The 21,420-nt window shown below is 41.8% G+C and overlaps 1 protein-coding gene across 1 annotated transcript in view; it reads right to left on the reverse strand.

Moving 5' to 3' along the window:
- Nucleotides 1–20,800, reverse strand: part of LOC103374513 (brefeldin A-inhibited guanine nucleotide-exchange protein 2-like) — a gene marked incomplete at its 5' end in the record, with an annotated part of 23,512 nt that extends 2,712 nt beyond the window's left edge. The window contains 22 exons of the mRNA XM_008304607.1: nt 2,048–2,165; nt 3,745–3,883; nt 4,136–4,313; nt 5,573–5,712; nt 5,849–5,957; nt 6,131–6,188; nt 7,841–7,979; nt 8,994–9,129; nt 9,214–9,343; nt 11,095–11,225; nt 11,852–12,012; nt 13,449–13,621; nt 13,790–13,941; nt 15,086–15,255; nt 15,345–15,385; nt 15,495–15,591; nt 16,496–16,643; nt 16,729–16,887; nt 16,979–17,107; nt 18,383–18,534; nt 18,663–18,834; nt 20,716–20,800. Of these exons, the coding sequence (XP_008302829.1) occupies nt 2,048–2,165; nt 3,745–3,883; nt 4,136–4,313; nt 5,573–5,712; nt 5,849–5,957; nt 6,131–6,188; nt 7,841–7,979; nt 8,994–9,129; nt 9,214–9,343; nt 11,095–11,225; nt 11,852–12,012; nt 13,449–13,621; nt 13,790–13,941; nt 15,086–15,255; nt 15,345–15,385; nt 15,495–15,591; nt 16,496–16,643; nt 16,729–16,887; nt 16,979–17,107; nt 18,383–18,534; nt 18,663–18,834; nt 20,716–20,800 (2,917 nt within the window). The remainder of the gene's footprint in view (nt 1–2,047; nt 2,166–3,744; nt 3,884–4,135; nt 4,314–5,572; nt 5,713–5,848; nt 5,958–6,130; nt 6,189–7,840; nt 7,980–8,993; nt 9,130–9,213; nt 9,344–11,094; nt 11,226–11,851; nt 12,013–13,448; nt 13,622–13,789; nt 13,942–15,085; nt 15,256–15,344; nt 15,386–15,494; nt 15,592–16,495; nt 16,644–16,728; nt 16,888–16,978; nt 17,108–18,382; nt 18,535–18,662; nt 18,835–20,715) is intronic.
- Nucleotides 20,801–21,420: the final 620 nt, after the last annotated feature.

The raw sequence follows: 21,420 nt of genomic DNA on the forward strand, positions 1-21,420 counted from the left end.
ATTTATGTAACTGAGGCGACAGGTTCTTTTAAGTCTCATCTCTTGGAAGCTGTTCTGTCCAATGAATGTTGGACTTCAAGTTTCACAACGTCTTGACATCGAGCCAACATGAAGACCTTTTGTTCACTGTCATGCTATAAATCAGCTGCCATCTTATTGTCTGTGTTTGGATCGAGATCTCTCCCTTGTTGCAATAATGAACTTCTCATATTGTGTGCAATTTAAATAGTTTGTTTTCTTATTTAAAGTCAGGACTCTGGCATATTACTTCCACAAGACTCCACAGCGGGACCTTAAAGCCTGGACCATGGCGTTTGCTTTATTACTGTATTTTGCTGCTTTTAAGGGCTATTTCATTAAACTGCATTCAGGAAAATAAACAAAATTTGCAGCACTGGGATTTGTTTGACCCAACTTTCCCAAAATTCTCAGCAGGCCTTGCACAAGAGAGCGGTGCCAGCCGGTCCCTCTCTAACAATACTGCTGTAATGTTTTGTTGATGCTGTGGTTTGCGTGGCGCTGGCTGCACGGCGCCAACGTTTCCTACTGCTTCGAGCTGCACGCTGGGCTGTTTTCTTACCAAAAAACTGTTACAGTTTTGGAAAGAAACCCTGAGTCATGCTCTGCGTGAATCATCCATGAATCATCCACTCATACGGAGAGCGCATGATTCATCGGTGACAGCTCGCCAAAGTGCTGAGGAGTGAAAGCATATTAAACAAATAAGACAGAAATATAAAAAAGGGTCAAACTCATAACATACATATTACTTGTATTCTTTCATTTTAAATCCTGGTCTGAACTGGATCACAGGTGGACACAGTGGTGACCTGGTTTCTCAGCTCCATAAAACTTGTCCTTTGCACTCTCCTACAGAGTTCACTTCATGCTTAAGTGCAGCTTAATGTATATTTGTGAACAAAAGTTGACACACATTGTTAAGACCAGGTATATGATGGCTGTCTTGAGTTTCCAGTGACTCTAATAACTCTTAATTTTCTATGATTAAGTCATTGAAACACATGAATCTTTGTCACAAAGAACAATCCTGCAGTAGTGGTTCTTTCATAGATTTATCATCGGCCTACTGGAAATAGAACAAAACCTGCTGTCGAGCTTAAGATTTGCTGCTGATTACACGGACAAAGATGAAAGTTCTGTGGTCGGATGGAACAAACACAGAGCTGAAATATGTTTGGAGAGAAGGTGAGGCCTTTAACCCCAAGAACACCAAACCTAGCATCAAGCATGGAGGTGGCAGCATCATGCTCTGAACTGGAGCTTTACACAAAGTCAATGGAACAATGAAGAAGGAGGATCACCTCCACGTTGTTCAGGAAAACCTAAAACCATCAGCAGAAGGTTGAATCTTGGACACAGTTGGATGTTCCAACCAGACAATGAGCCCAAACACACATCAAAGTGGTGAAGAAATGGTTCCATCAGGCTGCAATGAAGGTTCTAGACTGGTCTCCCCAAAGTCCTGACTGAAACCATCAAGATGAGGAAGAAACAGCCCACCTAGCTGAGCGGGCGACCCATAAACAGGGGCTATAGTTCCCCGATACAGCGGTCGTGGGTTCGACTCCCGCTCATGACCCGTTGCTGCAGGTCTCTCCTCATTCTTCTTCCCCCTTTTCTGTCTCTCTACTGATCTGAATAAAGGTAAAAAGCCCCAAAACTATATATAAAGAAATGTAGTTGAACTGTACAAATTCTGTCCAGAGGAGTCAAAGATACAAACAGAAACTTGTGGACGGAAACTAAAAGGGTCTAGTTGAGGTGAAAATTTGCTAAAGGGCTTTTAACCAAATATTTGCATTTCTGTACGTATATTTTTGCTGCAGCAGATTCTGTCATATTTCCAGAGAACCTGTAATAAATCTATGAAAGAACCACATTGCCTGATTGTCTTTCATGACAGAGATTCACTTGTTTCAATGATTCTAACAAAGAGTTATAGGAGTCATTGGAAACTCAAGGCTGCCATGATGAACACGTGGCTTCAGACTTTTGTTTGCAGCCTGTTTCTGTGCTGGTTTCTTGCCTTGTCGTCGGGCAGTCGTAGCGTCCGGGTCAGCAGCAGCATCAGCAGACTGTTCCAGGCCTCTCGGTGGCTCTCTGAGGTCAGACTGATGAAGTAGGCCAGAGCTTCGCTGCAAACCCTGCGAGAGGCGACACGGCGCAGAATTACGACACAAAACCGTCGATATCAGAGCTGTGAAATGATCCTGGTGCATCTACGTTACTACCAGGACTCTAGTCAGCACATCGACAGCAGTTGCTTAATGATAAACACCTCGCACACGTATCGTTGATGTAATACATGAGTCAGTGATTCCAGCCCAGCTGCTCCACACAACAAGGTGATTTGTAGCGGGCTGTAGTATACCAATGTATTCCACGAAATATGCGCACAGTTCATAAATTTATAATGAGCCAAGAGCCATGTGTCAAAAACACAGCTCATCCTCTAATGACACAGCTGCTGCTTATTTATCTGAGGCCTGTTGTTTAACACAGGAAGCAGTCAGAGGTGCTGCAGATGAGCAACACTGGCATGTTTTTGCAATGTAGCACGATTAAAGTAGTAAAAAACAAAGCAGATTATACACGTTTCTGAATGTTCAATCCAGTGGAAACACTGAAACCAACAATACATTGATTGTAATAAGTTTTATGTGTGTATCTGAAGTCTGATATATCTTATAGCTTTGTGCAATAGAGCGCCATAGTGCAAAAATTGTTCATTAATAGCTAAAAAACTGAAGATTGTTTAATAAACCTCCAACGATCCTGCTGCCAGAGGTTTCCTCCAGATCTCTGTCCCTGTAAAAATCCACTTTTTCATCCCGTCTGAGCTTCATCGTTCAATAAAACAGCAGCTGTCTGAACTTTGTCGTGTGTTTTTGACAACTCCTCCACTCATATATGTACACAAGTGTTTAAAGTAGTATTTACTTTCTATTTTTTGATTGTCTTTCTGTACTGGGGGGGAAAAAGAAGAAAAAAAAGTAAAATTGTACACATGGAAATGTTGTTAATTTTGGTGTTTTGTATAATTTGTTTATTGCATTCTTTTTTCCTGCTTGTTTTTTTGGTATATTCTTATATACTTATTTATTTTGTGCTCTTTTTATGTAAACAGCCACATAAGTAATCTAAGGTCTGGTCCACACGTAGCAGGGTGTCTCACAAAATGAAGATAATGTTCTACGATTCGTCATGTCATCCACATGAAAGCACAGATTCACGGCCTTAAAAATGATTCTTTCAAAAACTTCCAACCAAAGTGAAGTTTTGCTAATCCTCCATTTATGCGTCTGTATGTGGACGTCAATAACCGGGGTTTTCAGTTTCGAAACGTCACTGCCTGTGACCAAATATGTTCCAACGTCACATATGCGAGCTGCGTTTACATTCAGAAACAGCGTGGACGCCCTCAGACCTGTGCTGGCGTCGTCTCTGGTCCAGGCCCAGATACCGCTCCACGTACAAGAACACAGGAGAAGTTAAGGACGGATATTTTACGACGTCGAGAGACGGAGGCTTGTTCTGATTGGATAAGATATGAGGAACTAACTAAAGGTTTGGCAGCTTATGAATGTCCTTAACAACACACTGATGCGGTTTGGTGTGGATGAATGTATTTTCTAAAAACGAGGTGGTGTGTCGGGGGGAGGATGTTCAGTTAACAAAAACCCTGCTACGTGTGGACAAGGCCTCAGTCTAAGCGTTACTCACAGCAGCAGGCGTGTCTGGATGTCGGGCCATGAGTCCTGCAGCTGCCGGTCAGAATACATCCTGAACAAGATCCTCAGGCTGCAGGCGAGGCTGCTGGTCTCCTGCTTCAGCAAGTTGGGCTTGGATTTCCCTTTAAATCCTGCAGGTCAAACAGAGACAATCGCTGTTAAACAACAACAACAGGCAGCTTTGTGTGGTCTACTATTATTTACTATCTAACTGTAAAGTCCCTCGTTTGACTCTGGCGGGGGACTTCTTGACTCGTCTAGCCCTTGGGTTACCAGTGAAACATACTTAAAGGCGTCTTTTTTGCAGCCTGCAGACGCTATTTTTAGCCCAAGAGGAACATCTTCGTCTCAGATTGTTTGATGAGCTCCAGCAGGCTGATTACCTGCCCTCCAGAGCGCCGTCCTCTGCTCGTTGTTGGAGTTGAAGTCCTTGGCGAAGGTGTGCGACTCCAGCAGACAGTCCAGCAGCTTGAAGAGGTGAGCGGACGTCATGTGCCTGTACATGCCCTGGTCCGGACCCGACTCGCCTCCCTCAGCCTCCGACTCCTCCAGAGCATCTCGCTGGCAGGAGAACAGTTGGAGACGACTTTAGCTGCATGTATGTGATGATTTTAACCAGCTTGTCACATTTGAACTCACTGTGGACTTGGTTAGCAGTACAGAGGACTCAGAAAAGAGATTTGTGGAGTCTGACAAAGTCATAACGCCGTAGATCCAAAAAAAGAAAAGAACAAAGTTGAATTTCTTTGAATAATTCCACCAAGGTTCCATTTTTTCTGTTTTTTTGACATGAAACTTGTTCGAAATGACTCAAAATGTGTCCAAACTGAAATAAAAATTATTAAAAATGATCAAAATTATGCAAAATTTGTTCCGAATGACTAAAAACTTCCCAGAAAATCACTCGAAATGTCTCTGAAATTGGATAAAGATCATCCAAAATGCCTTGAATCCATTCAAAATTGCTAAAAACTGTTCAACTTGTGCACAGTAGTTAAAATATAACAAACACAAAAACAAAAAGGAATCCACACATAGAATATTCTTCCAAGCACCCACAGGTGGTACCAAAACTACAAAATGAAGAACTCTTCCTACTATACATATATAGAAATCGTTTTTGAGTCCTTTAAATCGGTAGAATTTGGTGTGTGGCAAATAAGGCAAACCAAAGATGTAGTTTTTCTGCTTTTTTAAAATAACGCTTTGTCGAAATTGTCGTAAATTCCTCAAAACCTGTTCAAAATGCTGCAAAATGTGTCACATGTGACCTGAAACTTGTCCAGAATGACTCAGAGTTAGATAAAGATCGTCCAAAATGATTTATTGCTTGTTCAAAATTACTAAAAAAATTGTTGAAACTGTCTTGAACCTTGTCACCAATGACTCAAACATGATGATTTCTGAAATCCACATGTAGAACATTTTCCTCAAGCACCCACTGGTGTTACCAAATGAAAAAAAAAAAACTCAGTTCAGCCTCAATTTTTTAATGAGACATTTAGATTAAAGTGATTTTGATGGAAAAATGACAATTGTAAGCAAACATTTTGAGACAAGTAGCTCAAAAACAGTTGATTCTTTCTGTTTTTACAATTTGCGGCTGACAAATGGTGTAATTTTGTCATTTTTTACAAAATCCAGGCATGATTTTTGAGTTAAAAACACCCAACTGTCCTGAAAGGGTTTGTTTTTTGTTCCTCTCTTGTCCCAGTTTAACGAGTTCAATCATCTGAGATCTGAAGGCAGCATTTCAGAGGAGCTACACACCAAATGTGATCACAAATACGAGACAACCCGACACGTTTAGTGCGGCCGACCTGTGCAGCAGCCATGTTCTCAGCGTCCTCCTTCTTGCTGGTTGTCGGGTAGAACACGATGTTGTCGATGGTCTGGATTAGCTCAAGCTGCACCACGCATTTAATCAGCAGCCCTGCAAACAGCTTCTGGTCCGAAACTCCTGCAACGCACAAAGAAAAGACACCAAAAATGAGTTATGAACAGCATTTAGGTTTTCTGTTGTTTACTGTCTGAGCTGTTGCTCAGGCTGGACGTCAGAAACAGGGGGTTTGTGTCTGTACATGCTGTGGACTCACTGGCGTTAGATTTCCCCTTCCAGGTGTCGTCGCTGGACATCTGGCTGTGTCCTCTCTCGGACAGAGCTCTGTCGTAGCTGCTCTGGGACAGACTGTCGAAGTCAGCGTCCTGCAGACGTACAGTCACGAGAAACACCGTAAACATTCACATATCTGACAGAGTGCAGAGATTAGTGGCAAACGGACACTTCATCACGTTTCTGACCAAGTACGAAGCATCTACAGAGCTGCTATCGAGCACAATTACTGTTCAGCTGCTGGATAATTCATTGAGTTTCTTACAAAGTGCTTCCCATCGACAGCTTCCTCGTCCTGTCCAGCCGGTCGCCAAGTCAACAACCTGGTGAAAAGCAAACAGGCCGACTGGGTCAGGTGTGGTCATCGCTCACATTCTGTCACAGCACAAAGGATCAGTAACTCTAAAACACAGCAGCCGTAACTCCTCGCCTTAACGTTTAACCCTCTGAACCCCAGAACACAGCAGCAGGTTTGAAATCATGTTAATCTTTAGACAATCTGCAGCATTATAGCATTTATTAACTGTACAATCAGAGAGGACAGCTGTGGTTCACTTTATTCTACATGTCTCATTTAAAAATTCATCAAAAATAAACAGTTTGCTCGCATCACACTCTGTCAAAAACAAAAAAATTCTGCTGTTCTCGTCACAACCAGGAAGCTGTGACTGACTCAGCTGCAACCAACAGTCACCTGAGGAAAATTCAGGGACTTTTCAGCTGAGCGGCAGGCTGTTTACAGAGAGTATGGAAACAGCTCAAAGTCTACGTAGTAAAATACGTATATGATCCTGACTTTCAGTATGAGTACGGACCGTGAAAGCGGGGCCTCACCATCCTTCTGACTTTTTGGGTTTCAAGCAGAAGGTGTTAGAAAAGTTACCACAGGGGTAACTGGCTTGTGGCGGCCAAGCGTTCATAGCGACGTCGCTTTTTGATCCTTCGATGTCGGCTCTTCCTATCATTGTGAAGCAGAATTCACCAAGCGTTGGATTGTTGTTCACCCACTAGTAGGGAACGTGAGCTGGTTTAGACCGTCATGAGACAGGTTAGTTTTACCCTACTGATGACGTGCTGTTGCAATAATAATCCTGCTATGTATGTTTGTAAAATATCTCAGCTCAGAAGTGAGAGTTTTCATCAAAATCTGCTTATTCTACATGTTTTATTTAAAGTTTTATTCATTTAAAGTCATTTGTATTGAACGGATTCTGCAAAAAACTGAGAATTCTAAAAACTGTGGAGCCGCCAGAGACTCTAATGTGACCGACAATCATGTGACAGTCAACGCTTGTCTTATTATTATTATTATTATCATCATTTTGGGGGAATTAGCAAAATTACTTTATTTATTAGAGGCAGAAACTGTAAAAGCAGAAACAATCAAGTGTCTTTGAGCCACTTCTATGTGACGTCTCGTTTCGCCAGAACACAAGATCTTAAAAAGTATAAAATTGTGATTTTTTTTTCTTATCAAAATCAATTTATTCTACTTTTTAAAAAAAAATTTTTTTAAATCTCAAGCTCAGGGACACTTCAGCTGAACTGTTTCTACACATCTACAATATGTAGAGTCACTGTTCCTTTTAAAGTCTTGATCAAACTTGTGGCCACTCGGAAAAATGTTTTACATTCAGTTTTTGTAATTTTTCTTTTTCTTTCATGATTTATGGCATCATAACTGTGTCCTCCTGCACAGAAGACATTTCTGAGTTCTCTCTCCTTCCTCATGGGTGTTTTGTTTCCACAGAGGTGCAGGAAACATGTGAGGAGCAAAACAACGCCCAGAAACTGCTGCTCAGAGTCCAGAGGGTTAAAACAATACAATCAAACTACAATCAGTTCAATAAGTGTCTAATTGTCATTACATTCTTTGCATTTTTGCAGAAATGATTTTAAGCTGCTGCTGAAAACTAACTGCATCATGACAATAAAGACTCTTGACTTGACTTGAAGCCGGCGGTTCGGTACTCACGCGTGAGGGCTGGTGTTCTGGAAGATCTCCAGCATGCAGGAGCACGTGATGTTCCAGACGTCGGGGCTGAACTTCTCCCCGTTCAGAATCACCAGGTTCTCCAGACAGTTGGTCCCCGACCGGGCCAGCTGCTCGTTGTCTGCAGGAGGCGAAAACAAACGTACACATGGCCTGTGAAGCTCAAGTAAAGGAAAGACGTCGGTGCCGTAACACGCTGGAGGAGAAAACTGTAAAACTACGAGCATCTGTGGATTGAGTCACATGACTTTTTGTCAACTTTCTGTCTGCTATCTAAAAAAAATAATCAGAAATACTACAAAATAGTTTAAGAAAGTAAACCAATATTCATATTCCTATACAAGCATCAGGCGACAACATCACTAGACCTGCCCTGTTAGAGGTCATGGGACAGTGATAATAACAGTTAATTTAATATTTGCTGGTTTGAAAAAGTGGAGAAGCTGTGATATGTGGTTAAAAACATGCAGCTGATTTAACCTCTCGTGTGCGATTTGGCGGCGACGCAAAAGTGAAACTATTTAGGCAATTTAAGATATTGGACGGAGATGGATTTTCCTAATTATTTTTACTGTGTATTATCTAAAAGCACTACAAACCAGGTCCAACATGTCATCTGATATTTATATTTTACTATTTTTACACACTGTCTTCTGCTACAACAGCTCCTGATCTAATGTTTGGTTAAAAGGATGCAACACGTGAATATGTGACGTAAAAGTCAAAGAATTAGAGAAACTGGAAGGAGGAGGTTTCAGTTTTCTTCTATGTGAAGATCCAAAGAGAGTAAATAATGATGTTTGAGAGGTCAGACATGTTTCAGGCCCCTCCTTGCACCAGTACATTTTTATTTTTATTCTTTTTAACTCCAACTTGTTTTTGATTAATTTAATCTATTGCCTACATTCTGACGACATGTTTTACTTTATTTCATTGAGCTAAAAAGGAAATCTTCATGTAAAGCCCTCTGAATAACCTCTGAGTATAAATAAACTTGTTGAGTGTCTTTTCTGTGTCCACGCCAGCTGATGTGTTCCATCTAAACCATAACATCAGGCGTTACCTCTCTGCCTCGTGAGCATTACTTGCAGTTTTCCCAGTCAGAGGCGTGCTATGACTGCTGCTGAACACCCACCTTGCCTGACGCACCACTGGAGCTGCGTGAAGATGTCGGCCAGCAGGATCTCGCTGAGCGGCTCGTAGAACTGGGTGAACACGTCGCAGATGGCGTACAGGGCGTGGTTACACGTCGTCGTCATCCACTCGGTTTTCTGCAGGCAAAACGCAAGCGAGGTTTTTATTGAAAGGTGTTCCCGCTTTCTTCCTGTATTTGTAAATATTGAAACACCTCCGACCTCCGTCTGCTGCTCGGGAAGCTTCATGTTGTCGAAGATGCGGAAGACGATTCGGAAGAGGTCGTGCCACCAGTGCTTCTCGAAGGTGTGGCCGTAACTCTTCATGATCTCAAACATGACCGTGAGGCCTCTGCAAGGAGCACAGACACACAGGACGCCGGCTTTATCGCACCGAGGCGCAACAGCAATAAAACGGGAGCAATGCAGCATTTCATCTTTAAGATGCAATGTCTCACTTCCATGTACAATATGTCAGTGTAGTATTTTATTCTTCAGATGCAATGTTTTAAACACAGGTGCATTATGTCAATATAATGTGTAAAATGCCAATTTTTTTATGTGCAATTCTTAATTTTTCGGGCACAATATTTAATTTTTAATGAGCAATATTAAAAAACACAGGTGCAACATGTCGATGTAATGTCTAATATGTCATTTTTTCATGTGCAGTATTTACTTTTTCATAAGAAATACTTTAAATACATGTGTAATATTTAATTTTTAAGAGGCAATATTTTAAATACACATGCAATATGTTAATGTAATGGGTAATATTTAATTTTTAATAAGCAATTCTTCATTTTTCATGCACAATATTTAATTTTTAATGAGCAACATTTAAAATAAAGGTGCAATATTTCACTCTCATGCACAATATGTCAATGTAAGGTGCACTATTTCATTTTTTAGGTGAAATATATCATTTTTCAGATGCAGTATTTCATGTTTCCCATCCAATATTTTAAATACAGGTGCGGTATGTTCATGTAATGTGTAATATATATATATTTTTATGCGCAACATTTCATTTTACAGGTGCAATATTTTAAATACATGCAAAACATGTTAATGTAATGTGCAGTTCTTCATTTTTATGTGCAATGTTAACTGTACAATATGTCAATGTGATGTGCACTATTTCATTTTTCATTTGCAATATTTCATTATCATCTGTAACCACCGCAGTATCATTGCCACTATTACTACTTTTCTATTTTACTCTTATTTTAGCCTCCTTATTATATTTTCAGACATGTATCGTACTTACATCTTAGTGCTTTTCTTATCATTATCTAATTAGTTTTCTGAGCACTATCGAGCAAAAGAATGTCCTTCTGGATGAATAACGTTTTCTGTTTTCACCATTAAATCATTTGCTCTATAATGTAAATAAAATGCTTTAATCCTGGTGCTTGTGTTGTTCTACATGTCAGTTGTAACAAAAACAACACATACAGGTATATATTTGATTTTGGTTGTGTTGAAATCACTAGAAAAAAAGAAGGTAAAGCCTCAAAAAGACAGACGTTCTGGAGCAAAAGAGGACACACCCATGTGGCTGAAAGATGAAACTAAAACCTCACAAAAAATGACTTCAACCTTTGAAACCTGAGCGTTTAATCGCTCAGTATTTACACGCCTTTGTTACTAGAAAGAACAGCCAGTCGATGTTATTTTCAGTCTTGTTTGAACTCAAAAACACTCTCAGTTTGCTTTTATACTATTTATGTTAACGGGCAGCTTGAATTAAAAGGTTTTATTCAGCTTAATTCATGCCTACAAATTTAAAACACACAAAAAATACGAGTGTGTGGATAAAGGAAAGTGTCTGAATGAAAAAAAAAGTTTTAGCTTGAAGGACACAAGCACAACTTTACACCCTGAACCTTTCATTTTTAGCTTCTACTACAGTTTGGCAAATTTGCACAGCGGAACGTCATGTTTCCTCAGCAGCAACTCGCAGATACCAGAAGTACAAACTGTTCCTGGATTTGCTCTTAAAACTGAGAGAACTTTTTAAAAATAAGAAGAAGATTTGACTGAGCTGTGAGTTTTTCATGCAAAATTGGGTGAAACTTTCGAGCCGAGCGCTTCTGCTACCTGGTCCGGACGTCCAGCTTGCAGCGGTTGATGATGCAGGAAAGTTCAAACAGGATGGGAAACCAGCCGCGGACCCACACCCGGTCGCCAGGGGCGACGTTCATGTCATCGCTGGTGTACTCCCTCAGGGCCTGAAGGGGGGCACAGCAGGACGCAAAGTCACCAAGTGTGATATTGAGCTGTTTCGTTCCAAGAAACCAAACACTGATTACCGTAATTTCCGGACTACTGAGCACACCTGAATATAAGCCACACCCACGAACTTTAAAAAGAAAAAAAAAGTGTACATGTATCGGCTGCACTTGTCCATAAGCTGCAGGTGTCCACGTTGTAACATGACGTATTTACAAAGAAAGATTTCATTAACTTTTAATTAAATACATACTGGTAACATACACAAATACTGTAAATGCTGTTTTCCAAACAGTGCCTGTAACACGGCTGGTTAAGAAAATAAAAACTACAGCAGCCTACCAGGAAAAGTCACTGATCGCTATCTTCATCTTCCTCTTGCGCACTAATAACAACTAAAACCGTCTCCTTCAGCCTCAGAATTACTTCGTCACACACTTCCTCAGTCTCTCTTTCGTTCTTGCTCTCAATGTCACTTTGGTCTCGGGGCAAATGCGTAAAAATCCATAAATTAGCCGCATCACTGTTTAAGCCACCGTGTTTAAAGCGTGTGAAGAAAGTAGCGGCTTATAGTCCGGAAATGAGGGTATATAAAAGAGAATAAACACAGTTCAGCGGCTCCTACCTGAGGGCGGTCAGAGACGTATTTAGCACAGTGTCGGATGAGTCTGATCGACTCCATGCTGGTGTCGGGAAACGCTGCGTTGCACACAAACTCCGACAAACACTTCACTGCATCCTGGAACGAATCGATAGCAGCTGCAAAGTGCTCCTGGAAGGTGTTCACTGATGGAGGGAAAAGAAACAAGAAAGAATCGTTGTTGATCTTAAATCTCTCTCCTCTAAAACACAACAACTAGGGATCTGCATGTTATCTGTAGGGCTTTTTATTGAGGGTGACACTTTTCCAATTATTGATATCCCTATTTTTATTGACTGATTATCGCTAAATGAATGAACTCTAGCTCTGATGCAGCCTCCTCTCTGTCTGTAGTCACTCTCAGCAATGCCCCACCCACAGCCCTATCTGATTGGTCACATGTCACAAATAACAGTCAATTACCGGAAGCTATTGTTTACACAGAGAGACAGATGAGCACATTAGCAGAGCTTCGGTGAATGAGTCGTCTGGTGTTTGGATGGGCAGGTAGGAGACGCTGCTGCAGTTATAATAAAGACCACAATCCTCCAGCAGCATGCCCAGTTTCCTCATTACACTGAAAATACCTGAATAGCTCACTTGATGGTGTTAGTGCAGCGGGAGCTTATTTTGCTGACCGTGCTTGGCTGAAGCTATCACGAAGAAATGTGCTGTGCTTCTAAGTCAGCAGCTAACGCTATCTGGAGTGCTGTAACATCCCTCTAATGTAAGATTAATAAGATGGCTTTAGAAGGTGAGGTAGCAGATGATGCTAATAAGCACCACAATCTCCCACAAACAGCTCCGTTCACCTGTTACACAGAAAACAAGTAATAAACTTGTTGGTGTCAGTGCAGCAGGAGTTTATTTAGCAGACCGTGCTAGGCTAAAGCTAACACCAAGAGGCTTGCTGTGCCTTTTAGCCTGAGACTAACACCATCTGGAGTTCAGTTTGTTTTTAGTTTAGCTTATTCCTTTAGTTTTACACAATTAGAAGTAAACGCACCAGAGTTATCTAGCAGCTAATGCGCATCCGTTGTCCCTTGACAATCTGCAAAAACTAAACAAGACGCACAATCTCTCGCCACAAATCGGGACATTAGCGGCTTTTACAGTGGCTAAGGCTACGCTAACGGCTAGCAGCTAAGTTAGGGGGCAGCCGCAGATTAGCCTGAAACAGAGTCTGGAAAACCGTAACAAATAATGCTGAGATATGAACGTTTGTGGGCAATAAAAGACAATCGACAAAGACTAAGAAAACAAAAGTGCAGGAGACAAACTGTTATTGATCTCAATCGATTGATCTCACAGGAAACAGAGGCCCTAATGTCACGTGATGATCTGATGTCACCACTCCTATTTCTCCTACACATATTCAGTCATTGTAATCCTCACTAATTGTGTAACCTTGTCGTATATTACAGTTTCCCTGCGATCACATGCTGGAAATATATATAACATTATTGTGCATTGGTTTCAAATATCGGTCTTGATCCCCAAGACATGATACGGCGCCCAGAAAAACACAACCCAACACATCAGTGGAGCCTGAGTTTTGTGGTTCAGCTGCAGCGTTACTCACTGACGATGTGCCCGGTGGTCTGGAAGGCCAGCTCCACGATGGTCTCGTCGTGGTCGGAGGCGGCCTGGTGAAACACTGAGAAGATGTTCTTCCAACCTGAGCGGATGTTTGCCGCCTGCGAGTTCACCATCTGAGCAACACACCTGATCACCATGTCTCTGATAGTGGGGGACCTGAGGGTTGAACAAAACACGATATAACGATGGGTTTGGTGGATGCATTATATTATAAAACATCCAACAAACTGCTGCATTAGTATCTACTGAATAAACCCAGTTTATGCCAACCACTTCTGCAAACTAGCACTGACAAAGCACAGCGTCTTCTTCCACATTTTTTACCTGTTCTTCTTCATGATGTGCTCGAAAGGCCTGAGGAAGTCCTTCTGGAAGCGGAAGTTTGCCAGCTCCCCCTTTTCCAAGAACTTCATGGAGAGCTGCCTCAGCGAGTCCACGGCGAAGATGGCGACGTCTTCGTTGGGGTTACAGCCGACCTGCAGGCGACACAACGCTCATTCATGAAGCTCAGACAAAAGTAGCTCTGCGTTACAAAAATAACAGTTTAAACCTGCATAACAGAATATTTTAGCACTGACAAAATCACCTCATTTAGCTGATACGGCTAATGAGTTAGCTAACAGTGAATTATGTTTACATCTTGCATTTACAGAGAAGCATTAGCATTTATTTAGCGCTGTGTTTGTGACCAACTGGACAATTTAACTATAATATCAACACTATTTATAAATTTGCTTTAATCTTTACCAACGTCTGAGGGAAAATCTGCCTCTTTAGCTGCTAAATGCTCTGCTATGCCCACACGCTAATTGCTAACTTTATCCCCTTGTCTTTTTAATGCTAAAAACAGCTGCAACAGCACTGATTAAAGCAGCGAGACTGAACCAAAACAGCAAACGTACAGGAGGAAAAACCAAAAATAAGACACTAAAATGGCAGGAGATCATTTTTCGTAGGTTTCTGAGTCAACTCTAAAATATATTAATTTGATAAACGACCATTATTACAAAGAGCAGTAAGTCTGATGCTGGTATCTGAAGAGTCTGAAGCTAAATAATTCTACAGTGCCACATATAAAATGCCATCACTGACTGATGCTGCATCCCTTTATGGGTCTTTATTAAAAGCTCACTACATAACAACATCACCGCATTGTGTAACTCCAACATAAACGTATGATTTCAGGTCCAAAACATGCCCCACTTTACTGCATAAAAATAAATAATGTCCGGCCTGGATGCTGCAGACGCACAGCCTGTGCAGACATAATTAAAGAGCCCTGAAATGACCCGGTGGAGGCAATAAATCAGAGTCCTCGAGGGGGTAATGGAGGACAAAAGTGAGTCTGCAGAGCGGTGGGGAGCAGCACCAGAACAACACTGTCATCCCAGCGCTGCACACCGCGCTAAAAGACCGCCATGCTTTAACCGAAATTGGGAAAACTTGTTTTATTTTCTCTGCTTTGCACACCTGGAACATTAAAGCTCGGTGTAACTGTACCTGCCGTACCGTACTCCCACCATCACTGTAAATGGTTCATGTCCTTAAAGATTCCTCGAGTTTTAAATAAAGGTTGAATGGAAAAAATGAAACACCAGGAGGAAGATTGTGTGCACTGACCTTGTTGAAGTGGTCTCCTATGACCTGCCAGATGCGAGACCACTGCAGCCTGATGCGGTTCATGTTGTAGTAGGAGATCTCCACAATCTTCTGCAGGCTGAACATCCTCGGCTGGTGCGCCGACGCCAGCTCGTCCATGGACACGGCGCACAGCCACCGCACGAAGTCCACTGGAAGCAACGGAACGGAAACACTTTGTGAGTTTCTCTTCTTGGCTTCTAACACACACTGGACTTAAAACATTGAACAACATGCTCACCGATCGCATTCCCATCCAGTCTGGTGGAGCCGGTGAAGATCCTGCAAATATAAAAACACTTTGAACATCTGAAGGGAAAAGAAACTCCGACTCATCATAAAGGACGAAGACAGAGTGCGTTTCTAATAATGTGCTGTCGTGTCTCCTCACCGATCCACAGCGACCACCACACTCTGGGAGCTGGTCTCTCCGACCGACTCCTGGATGTGAGCCATCTGCCTCTTGTCCTGACTCCCCACCAGGTTACCTGCAACAGCCAGCGGGTTTAATGTGTTTAATGTTTACAGTCCGACAGCAGACACGCAAAACAAATTAATGTGAGTTTTAAAAGCCCAATGCAATCGGTGTGAACCCTCTGACCCCCCAAATCCTCCTGGTAGATTTAAAGGTGTGTTTTATTGAACCAAAGCATCAAAACGACACGATTTATCAGGCAGAAACTGTAAAAACAGAAAACATTCACCGGATTTTTAACTTTCCGACAGTCTTGATTTACTCATCGGTGACGTGTCGTAAACTTAGCTAAAAAAACGTAACTAAATCCAAGCCTAAAATTCTGATTTTTCATTTAAGCCCCTTTATTCTGCATGTCTCTTTTTTAAAAATCACCAAAAACAAACCAGTTGCACCAGATTCTGTAAAAAAAATAAAAATAAAAATCCTGTGCTATGTAGTGCAACTGAGAAGACACGATCAAGGGATTTTTCAGCCGAACTGGGTTGAACTGCAGGCAGTGTTCCCACCGAGCAGATAGGACATAAGCATAGAAACTAATTAAAAATATAAAATATCTATAGTATGTAGAGTCCCTATTTTTTCCACTGTATTGGTAACACCTACAAGCATCTATACATGTTGATTTGTTTTTGTTTTTTTCCAGTTTTGGTAAAATAATCACAGGAAAGCAACTCATGTTTTTCTTTTTTTTAAATGATTTATGTAATTATCTTAAACTGCTCCATAAACATTTCTGAGCTCTGTCTCCTTCTTCATGGTTGTTTCTGTTTCCGTAGAGGTGCAGGAAAAATGTGACAGGGGCAAATAAACTTAAGGTTCAGAGGGTTAATGTGCGTAAATGTGTTCTCTTGTATGTAAAAACCACGATATCGGGGGTTAAAGTGTGCACAGAAGTGTGGTTGTGTGAATCCTACCCAGCCCCAGAGGCATGAACTCCTCCGTCCCCGATGGTAAGCCCCTGATGCCGGCCTCCCTGTCGCGGACCACCCCTGAGATGTAGCGCGTCTTCACCCCGGTGCCGATCAACTGGGCGAGCTCCAGCTGACTGATGCAGCGCAAGATCTGCAACAAACAAGCGTAAAGAGTTACACGTGCACCTCATCGCTTACGAACGGAAGCTATTTTTGAGATAACGCTGTAGCTTCACCTCGTGCCAGGAGTTGCCCAGGTAGTTCCCGTCAGTGTGGGCCACAGTGATGAGAGTCTTGATGGTGTCGATGTTCTTCTGCTTCATCTCCGTGATGCTGGAGCTGGCGGTCAGCAGAGTGAACCTGGCCAAGGCTTGAACGTACGCATCTCGCTCCAGCTGCAAGCAAGAAAGGCCCGGTTACTGACACAACGACAAACATGCAGCTGCTGACAGACAACCAGAAGAGAGCCAGAGAACGTCATCGGACCTGCATGCTGAAGATGCAGGCGATCCTGATGGCACAGCGAATGCCCTCCAGACACAGCGAGGCCACCTCGGGGTCGTCACAGTCCTGCAGTCCGACGCTGAACGCCGCCAGCAGAGGAGTCCACGCCAGCTGGAACACACAGAAACCATCGAATGAGTCCACGTTTGATGCTTTGAGTCTCCTTCTTATCATAACAGGCATCCCGGTGTTCAAAGATGTGGTTCAGTGTCGTGGCAAATTCACGCTTCTGCAAATCATACTTCAAATGGGCCGAGCAAATTGCATTAACTCTCACATCGAACACACGAAAGGAAACAGCAGCTGCTTACAGAAACACTATACGAGGGATTCTTTGTGAGAGAGGCTCGCTTCAGTTCATTTCACTGCAGCTTGGTTCTTTGTTTTCATGTCTTTCTGTAGCAGATTTAATTTCATGTTTACGGTCATTTTCTTACTGCACCATCCAGCTTCGGCTTAGATTTATCCACCCTGACATTATCCTGAACGGTAAACTCTGGAATCTGTTTCCCCTCGATGACGACGAGCTGCCCAGGCCCTAGTTATGATGATGCCGCCGCCGTGCTTCACCTTTGGGTGGATGCTTTCACCTGATGCTTGTATTCTTCACCAAACAATTCAACTTTATATTAATCAGTCAACAAAACAACTTCTAGGAAACAATGCAGAGTGCCACAGTGCTCTTTGGCAAACATGAGCAGTTGTGTTGTTAATGATTAGTTTGATTTGATGGCAGCCTCACAAACAGAGTAGAGTTGTAATAATTAATTGACTACTTGTCAATTTTAAAATTAATCTCTAACTATCTTGATAATTAACTAGTTAAGTACAAAAAAAGTAAAAAATCTCAGATTCCAGCTTCTCAAAGTTGAATATTTTCTGGCTTCTTTCATCCTCGTGGACAAAAACTCCACCGATCGCAGTTTTTTAACCATTTTCTGACATTTTAAAGCTCAAACAAGTCATTGATGAATCAAGAAAATAACCAAAATAATCTACAATTGAAGTAATCGTCAGTTGCAGTCACCTTACAACAGAGACGATGCAATAATTCCTTGTGTAACTTTTCAGTAATAACACTTTGAGATTAATTTTTAACACTTAAAGCCCTCATGCACGTCAACAAATCTTGTTCTTGAGTCTTTAGACATTTAATTTTCGTGACGTGTAGTTCACATCAGCAGATACTCCGTGTGATCAGAGACTCAAACCTCTAATCTTGTTTCACTGATTGGATTAGCTAAAGGTGATGTCATTCGCCAACAGGTACTTTTTCCAACTTGCCCTTTAAATTTCTAAATGATGCATTCAATACAGACGATATGACCTACACAATAGGAATTAAATTTTTCCTCCCCTGTACGTGTAAAGAGTCAGAGGTTCTACCTTGAACATGGGCCTGACGTGCTCCAGGTGTGTGGCGCTGAAGAACGGAGCCTGAGCGTGGCTGACCGCCTCCATCAGAGCCTTCGCCGTCTTCGCCATCTGCTCCATCTCCATGTTGTAAAGCAGCCGGCGCTGCTTCTCGCTGGCCACACCTGGAGGCAGAAGCACCCGAACGTTACTCCACCTACTGGTGAGCAGCAGCAGGAGGAGGCTGGAGGACGCCACGGTTCTGCTCTTTTGAAGTGTAGCGAGAAAACCGGACGGTGAAACGAGAACTCACTCTGCTTGGTGGACTTGGGTGTGATTGAAAACTCTTTGCTCTCCTTCATGGCGATCTTCTTGCCCGCGATCTCGTCGTATATGGACGACAGGTACTCCTCGGGCAGGTCCTTGCTGTCGTTAATGCCGCGGTTCATCTTGATGTACTGCTCCTTCGTCATTTTGTTCTTCACCTGCACAAACGAAGAACGTCAGGAGAGACAGTTAAATATTTAACAAAGCTCCAGATTAGCATTCTAACTGGTAGCACCACTACAATTTACTGACGTTCCCTAAACGCCTCACACGCATGCTGAGTCGATATTAAGAGGCTGCAGTTCACTCCGTTCTGTGAGCAAAAATTTTACTTTAAAAACAAAAAATGGAATAAAGCATTTTAATGTCAGATTAGCTCAAGATGAAACAGAGGGATTTGATCTACATTTTCTGTGTGTGCAGGTGATCGTGTTTATCAATCAATTAATCAATCAGACTTAATTCATACAGCACTTATAAAATTAAATGCAACATTCAGTGCTTTACAGAAATAAAGAATAAAAATGTGATAAAATTACACAAACAACATCCCCAACATCATGTTATATTTAATGTAGAATTAAAAAACACAAGAATTAAGGAACGGAGGAAACAATATCAGAAATAATGCATGTAATAAATAAATAAAAATGATAAAGAGATAAATGACAAAATAGAAGTCAAAACAGAATAACTGGGAGCCAAAATCATGATTAATATTCATTTAAATTCACAGCCCTGCTACTATGTGTTGAAACTGAACGTGTTGTTTTATTTCTTCATCGGCTCAGTCGGTATTTTCCTGAGTCGGACCTCTAACATGACACCTGCCTCATCCTCTCCTCATTTCTATTAAATTAAAAAAAATAATAATCAGCTGCAGATGCTTCAACTTTGGAACACGCAACAGATAAACAGCTTGTTTTATGCATCAGGTGGAGACAAACTGACAGAACCGGACCTTTATGTGCCAGTTAGAGCGACACAAAAACAGCTTAATTATCGTTTTACACACGGGAGCTTTGTCTAAGCATATGTTTGCATTAAAGCACAAGCTCCTTAATTTCTTGCACATCTTCCTCATGTCTGAACGCTGAGAAGCCAAGAGGAAGCGTTAAATTACAGGTTCAAGAAAAGACTATTTTGAAATGGCGTCTTCATCCCACAAGTCGAGGATTAAATGTGACAAAACACGAGTGAAGACCAACGATTGAAGAGCTTAGAAGGATAAAAAAGAGAGAATTTGGTCGCAAACTTTCAAGAATTAAGCAAAAACCCACACAGGAAGGTGAAACAGAATAAAAAAAACAATCAGACAGTCGCTTCTGTTCTCCGGTCCTGTGCATCTGTGCAGCTCTACGGAGAATATTACACCTTTTAATTTCCTGCAATATTCTTCTCTGCTCTCGGCGTGTTTTTTATTGTCTGTCTTGTTTCCCTGCTCCTCGCTGGATATTGTCTGTATTTCACACCTGCCTTTCCCAGACTCTAAATCTCAGACCTAACTTCTTCTGTCACAGCGGTCTGTCAGCGGTGATAAATCAGCGGCAGCAGCTATTTCCAGAAGGCTGAATTAAGACAGATACTGGCCTGTGCAGCCTCCACATTCGCTTAATATGAAGCTGCTGCATTGGCTGGTTAAAAAAAAAAAAAAGGCTCATCCAGCAAAGAAGCTGAACTAAAATGCCATCTGGAAAGCTGGCTGCGTCGACTCCTGTCATAAAAGTCCAGGTTCCGGTTTCTGATAAGCAAACTAAACAGCCAGTTGCATCTTTTTGTAAAGATAAAAGCCAATTTTCGGTCTGAAGGAGGTAAAATATGTAATTTACAAACTAAAACATGCTAATTTGAGCAGTGCTTGCTGCTTTTCTTTGAATTTTTTTTGTGCAAAACCTCGCAGTTTGTTTGTTGCCTAAAGAAGGGCTGCAGATCCTCAATAAACATGCATTTGGAAGACGGGACACTTCTGTGTTTCTGTAGACAATGACTCACACGTGATGACGGCAGTGAGAGGACATAAGACAAACAGCAGCTCTCACCTGAGGACTGTGCAGGTCTGTGGTGAGCATGATGATGGAGTAGGCCAACACGTAGGCAGTGTCTGCACTGGCGAACAAGGTCTGTCTGCAAGAGGACGCACAGCAGGAGCAGTTAGCAGCTGCACGGAGGGAACGTTTGACATATCGAGGCTTTCTTTGTGTAAGCCGACAAAACCTAAAAGCCCAGTCAGAGGTAACAGGCATCAGGTTTTCAGCTTTCTTTGTTAATCAGGTTTTTATTCTTCAGATTCTGTGAGCGTTCACATAAAAGGCGTCATGTGACTCTTCTTCTTCTGCACAAAATGGATCCATCACGGGCCTCTTAATTCAGTCAACAAGGTGTTATAGCAGAGAGCAAAGACAGATATGAAAGATTTACAACGGTAAGAAGCACCACAACTGCAAATGATGTTGCTAAATTGTTAAATGTGTGGTAATATATATATATATATATATATATATACATACATAGTTATTGCACCGCTTATTTCCAACATGTCTGCTGCACATTAAAGCTGTTAAACTTCATATATTTAAAGATATTGTATTGAAGTGCATTTAGGTCCCATAATACAGGAAATCACTTTAGGCAGCAAACCGAGACCAAACATAAAAACATATTTATGCGATTTCTGCATCATAAACTGAATCCATGCACGTTCCCATGGCAACGCAGCGAATACAATGGGCGATACTGTGACTACA

Source organism: Stegastes partitus, unplaced genomic scaffold, assembly GCF_000690725.1.
Source record: "Stegastes partitus isolate 25-593 unplaced genomic scaffold, Stegastes_partitus-1.0.2 Scaffold2263, whole genome shotgun sequence".
Lineage (NCBI taxonomy): Eukaryota > Metazoa > Chordata > Actinopteri > Pomacentridae > Stegastes > Stegastes partitus.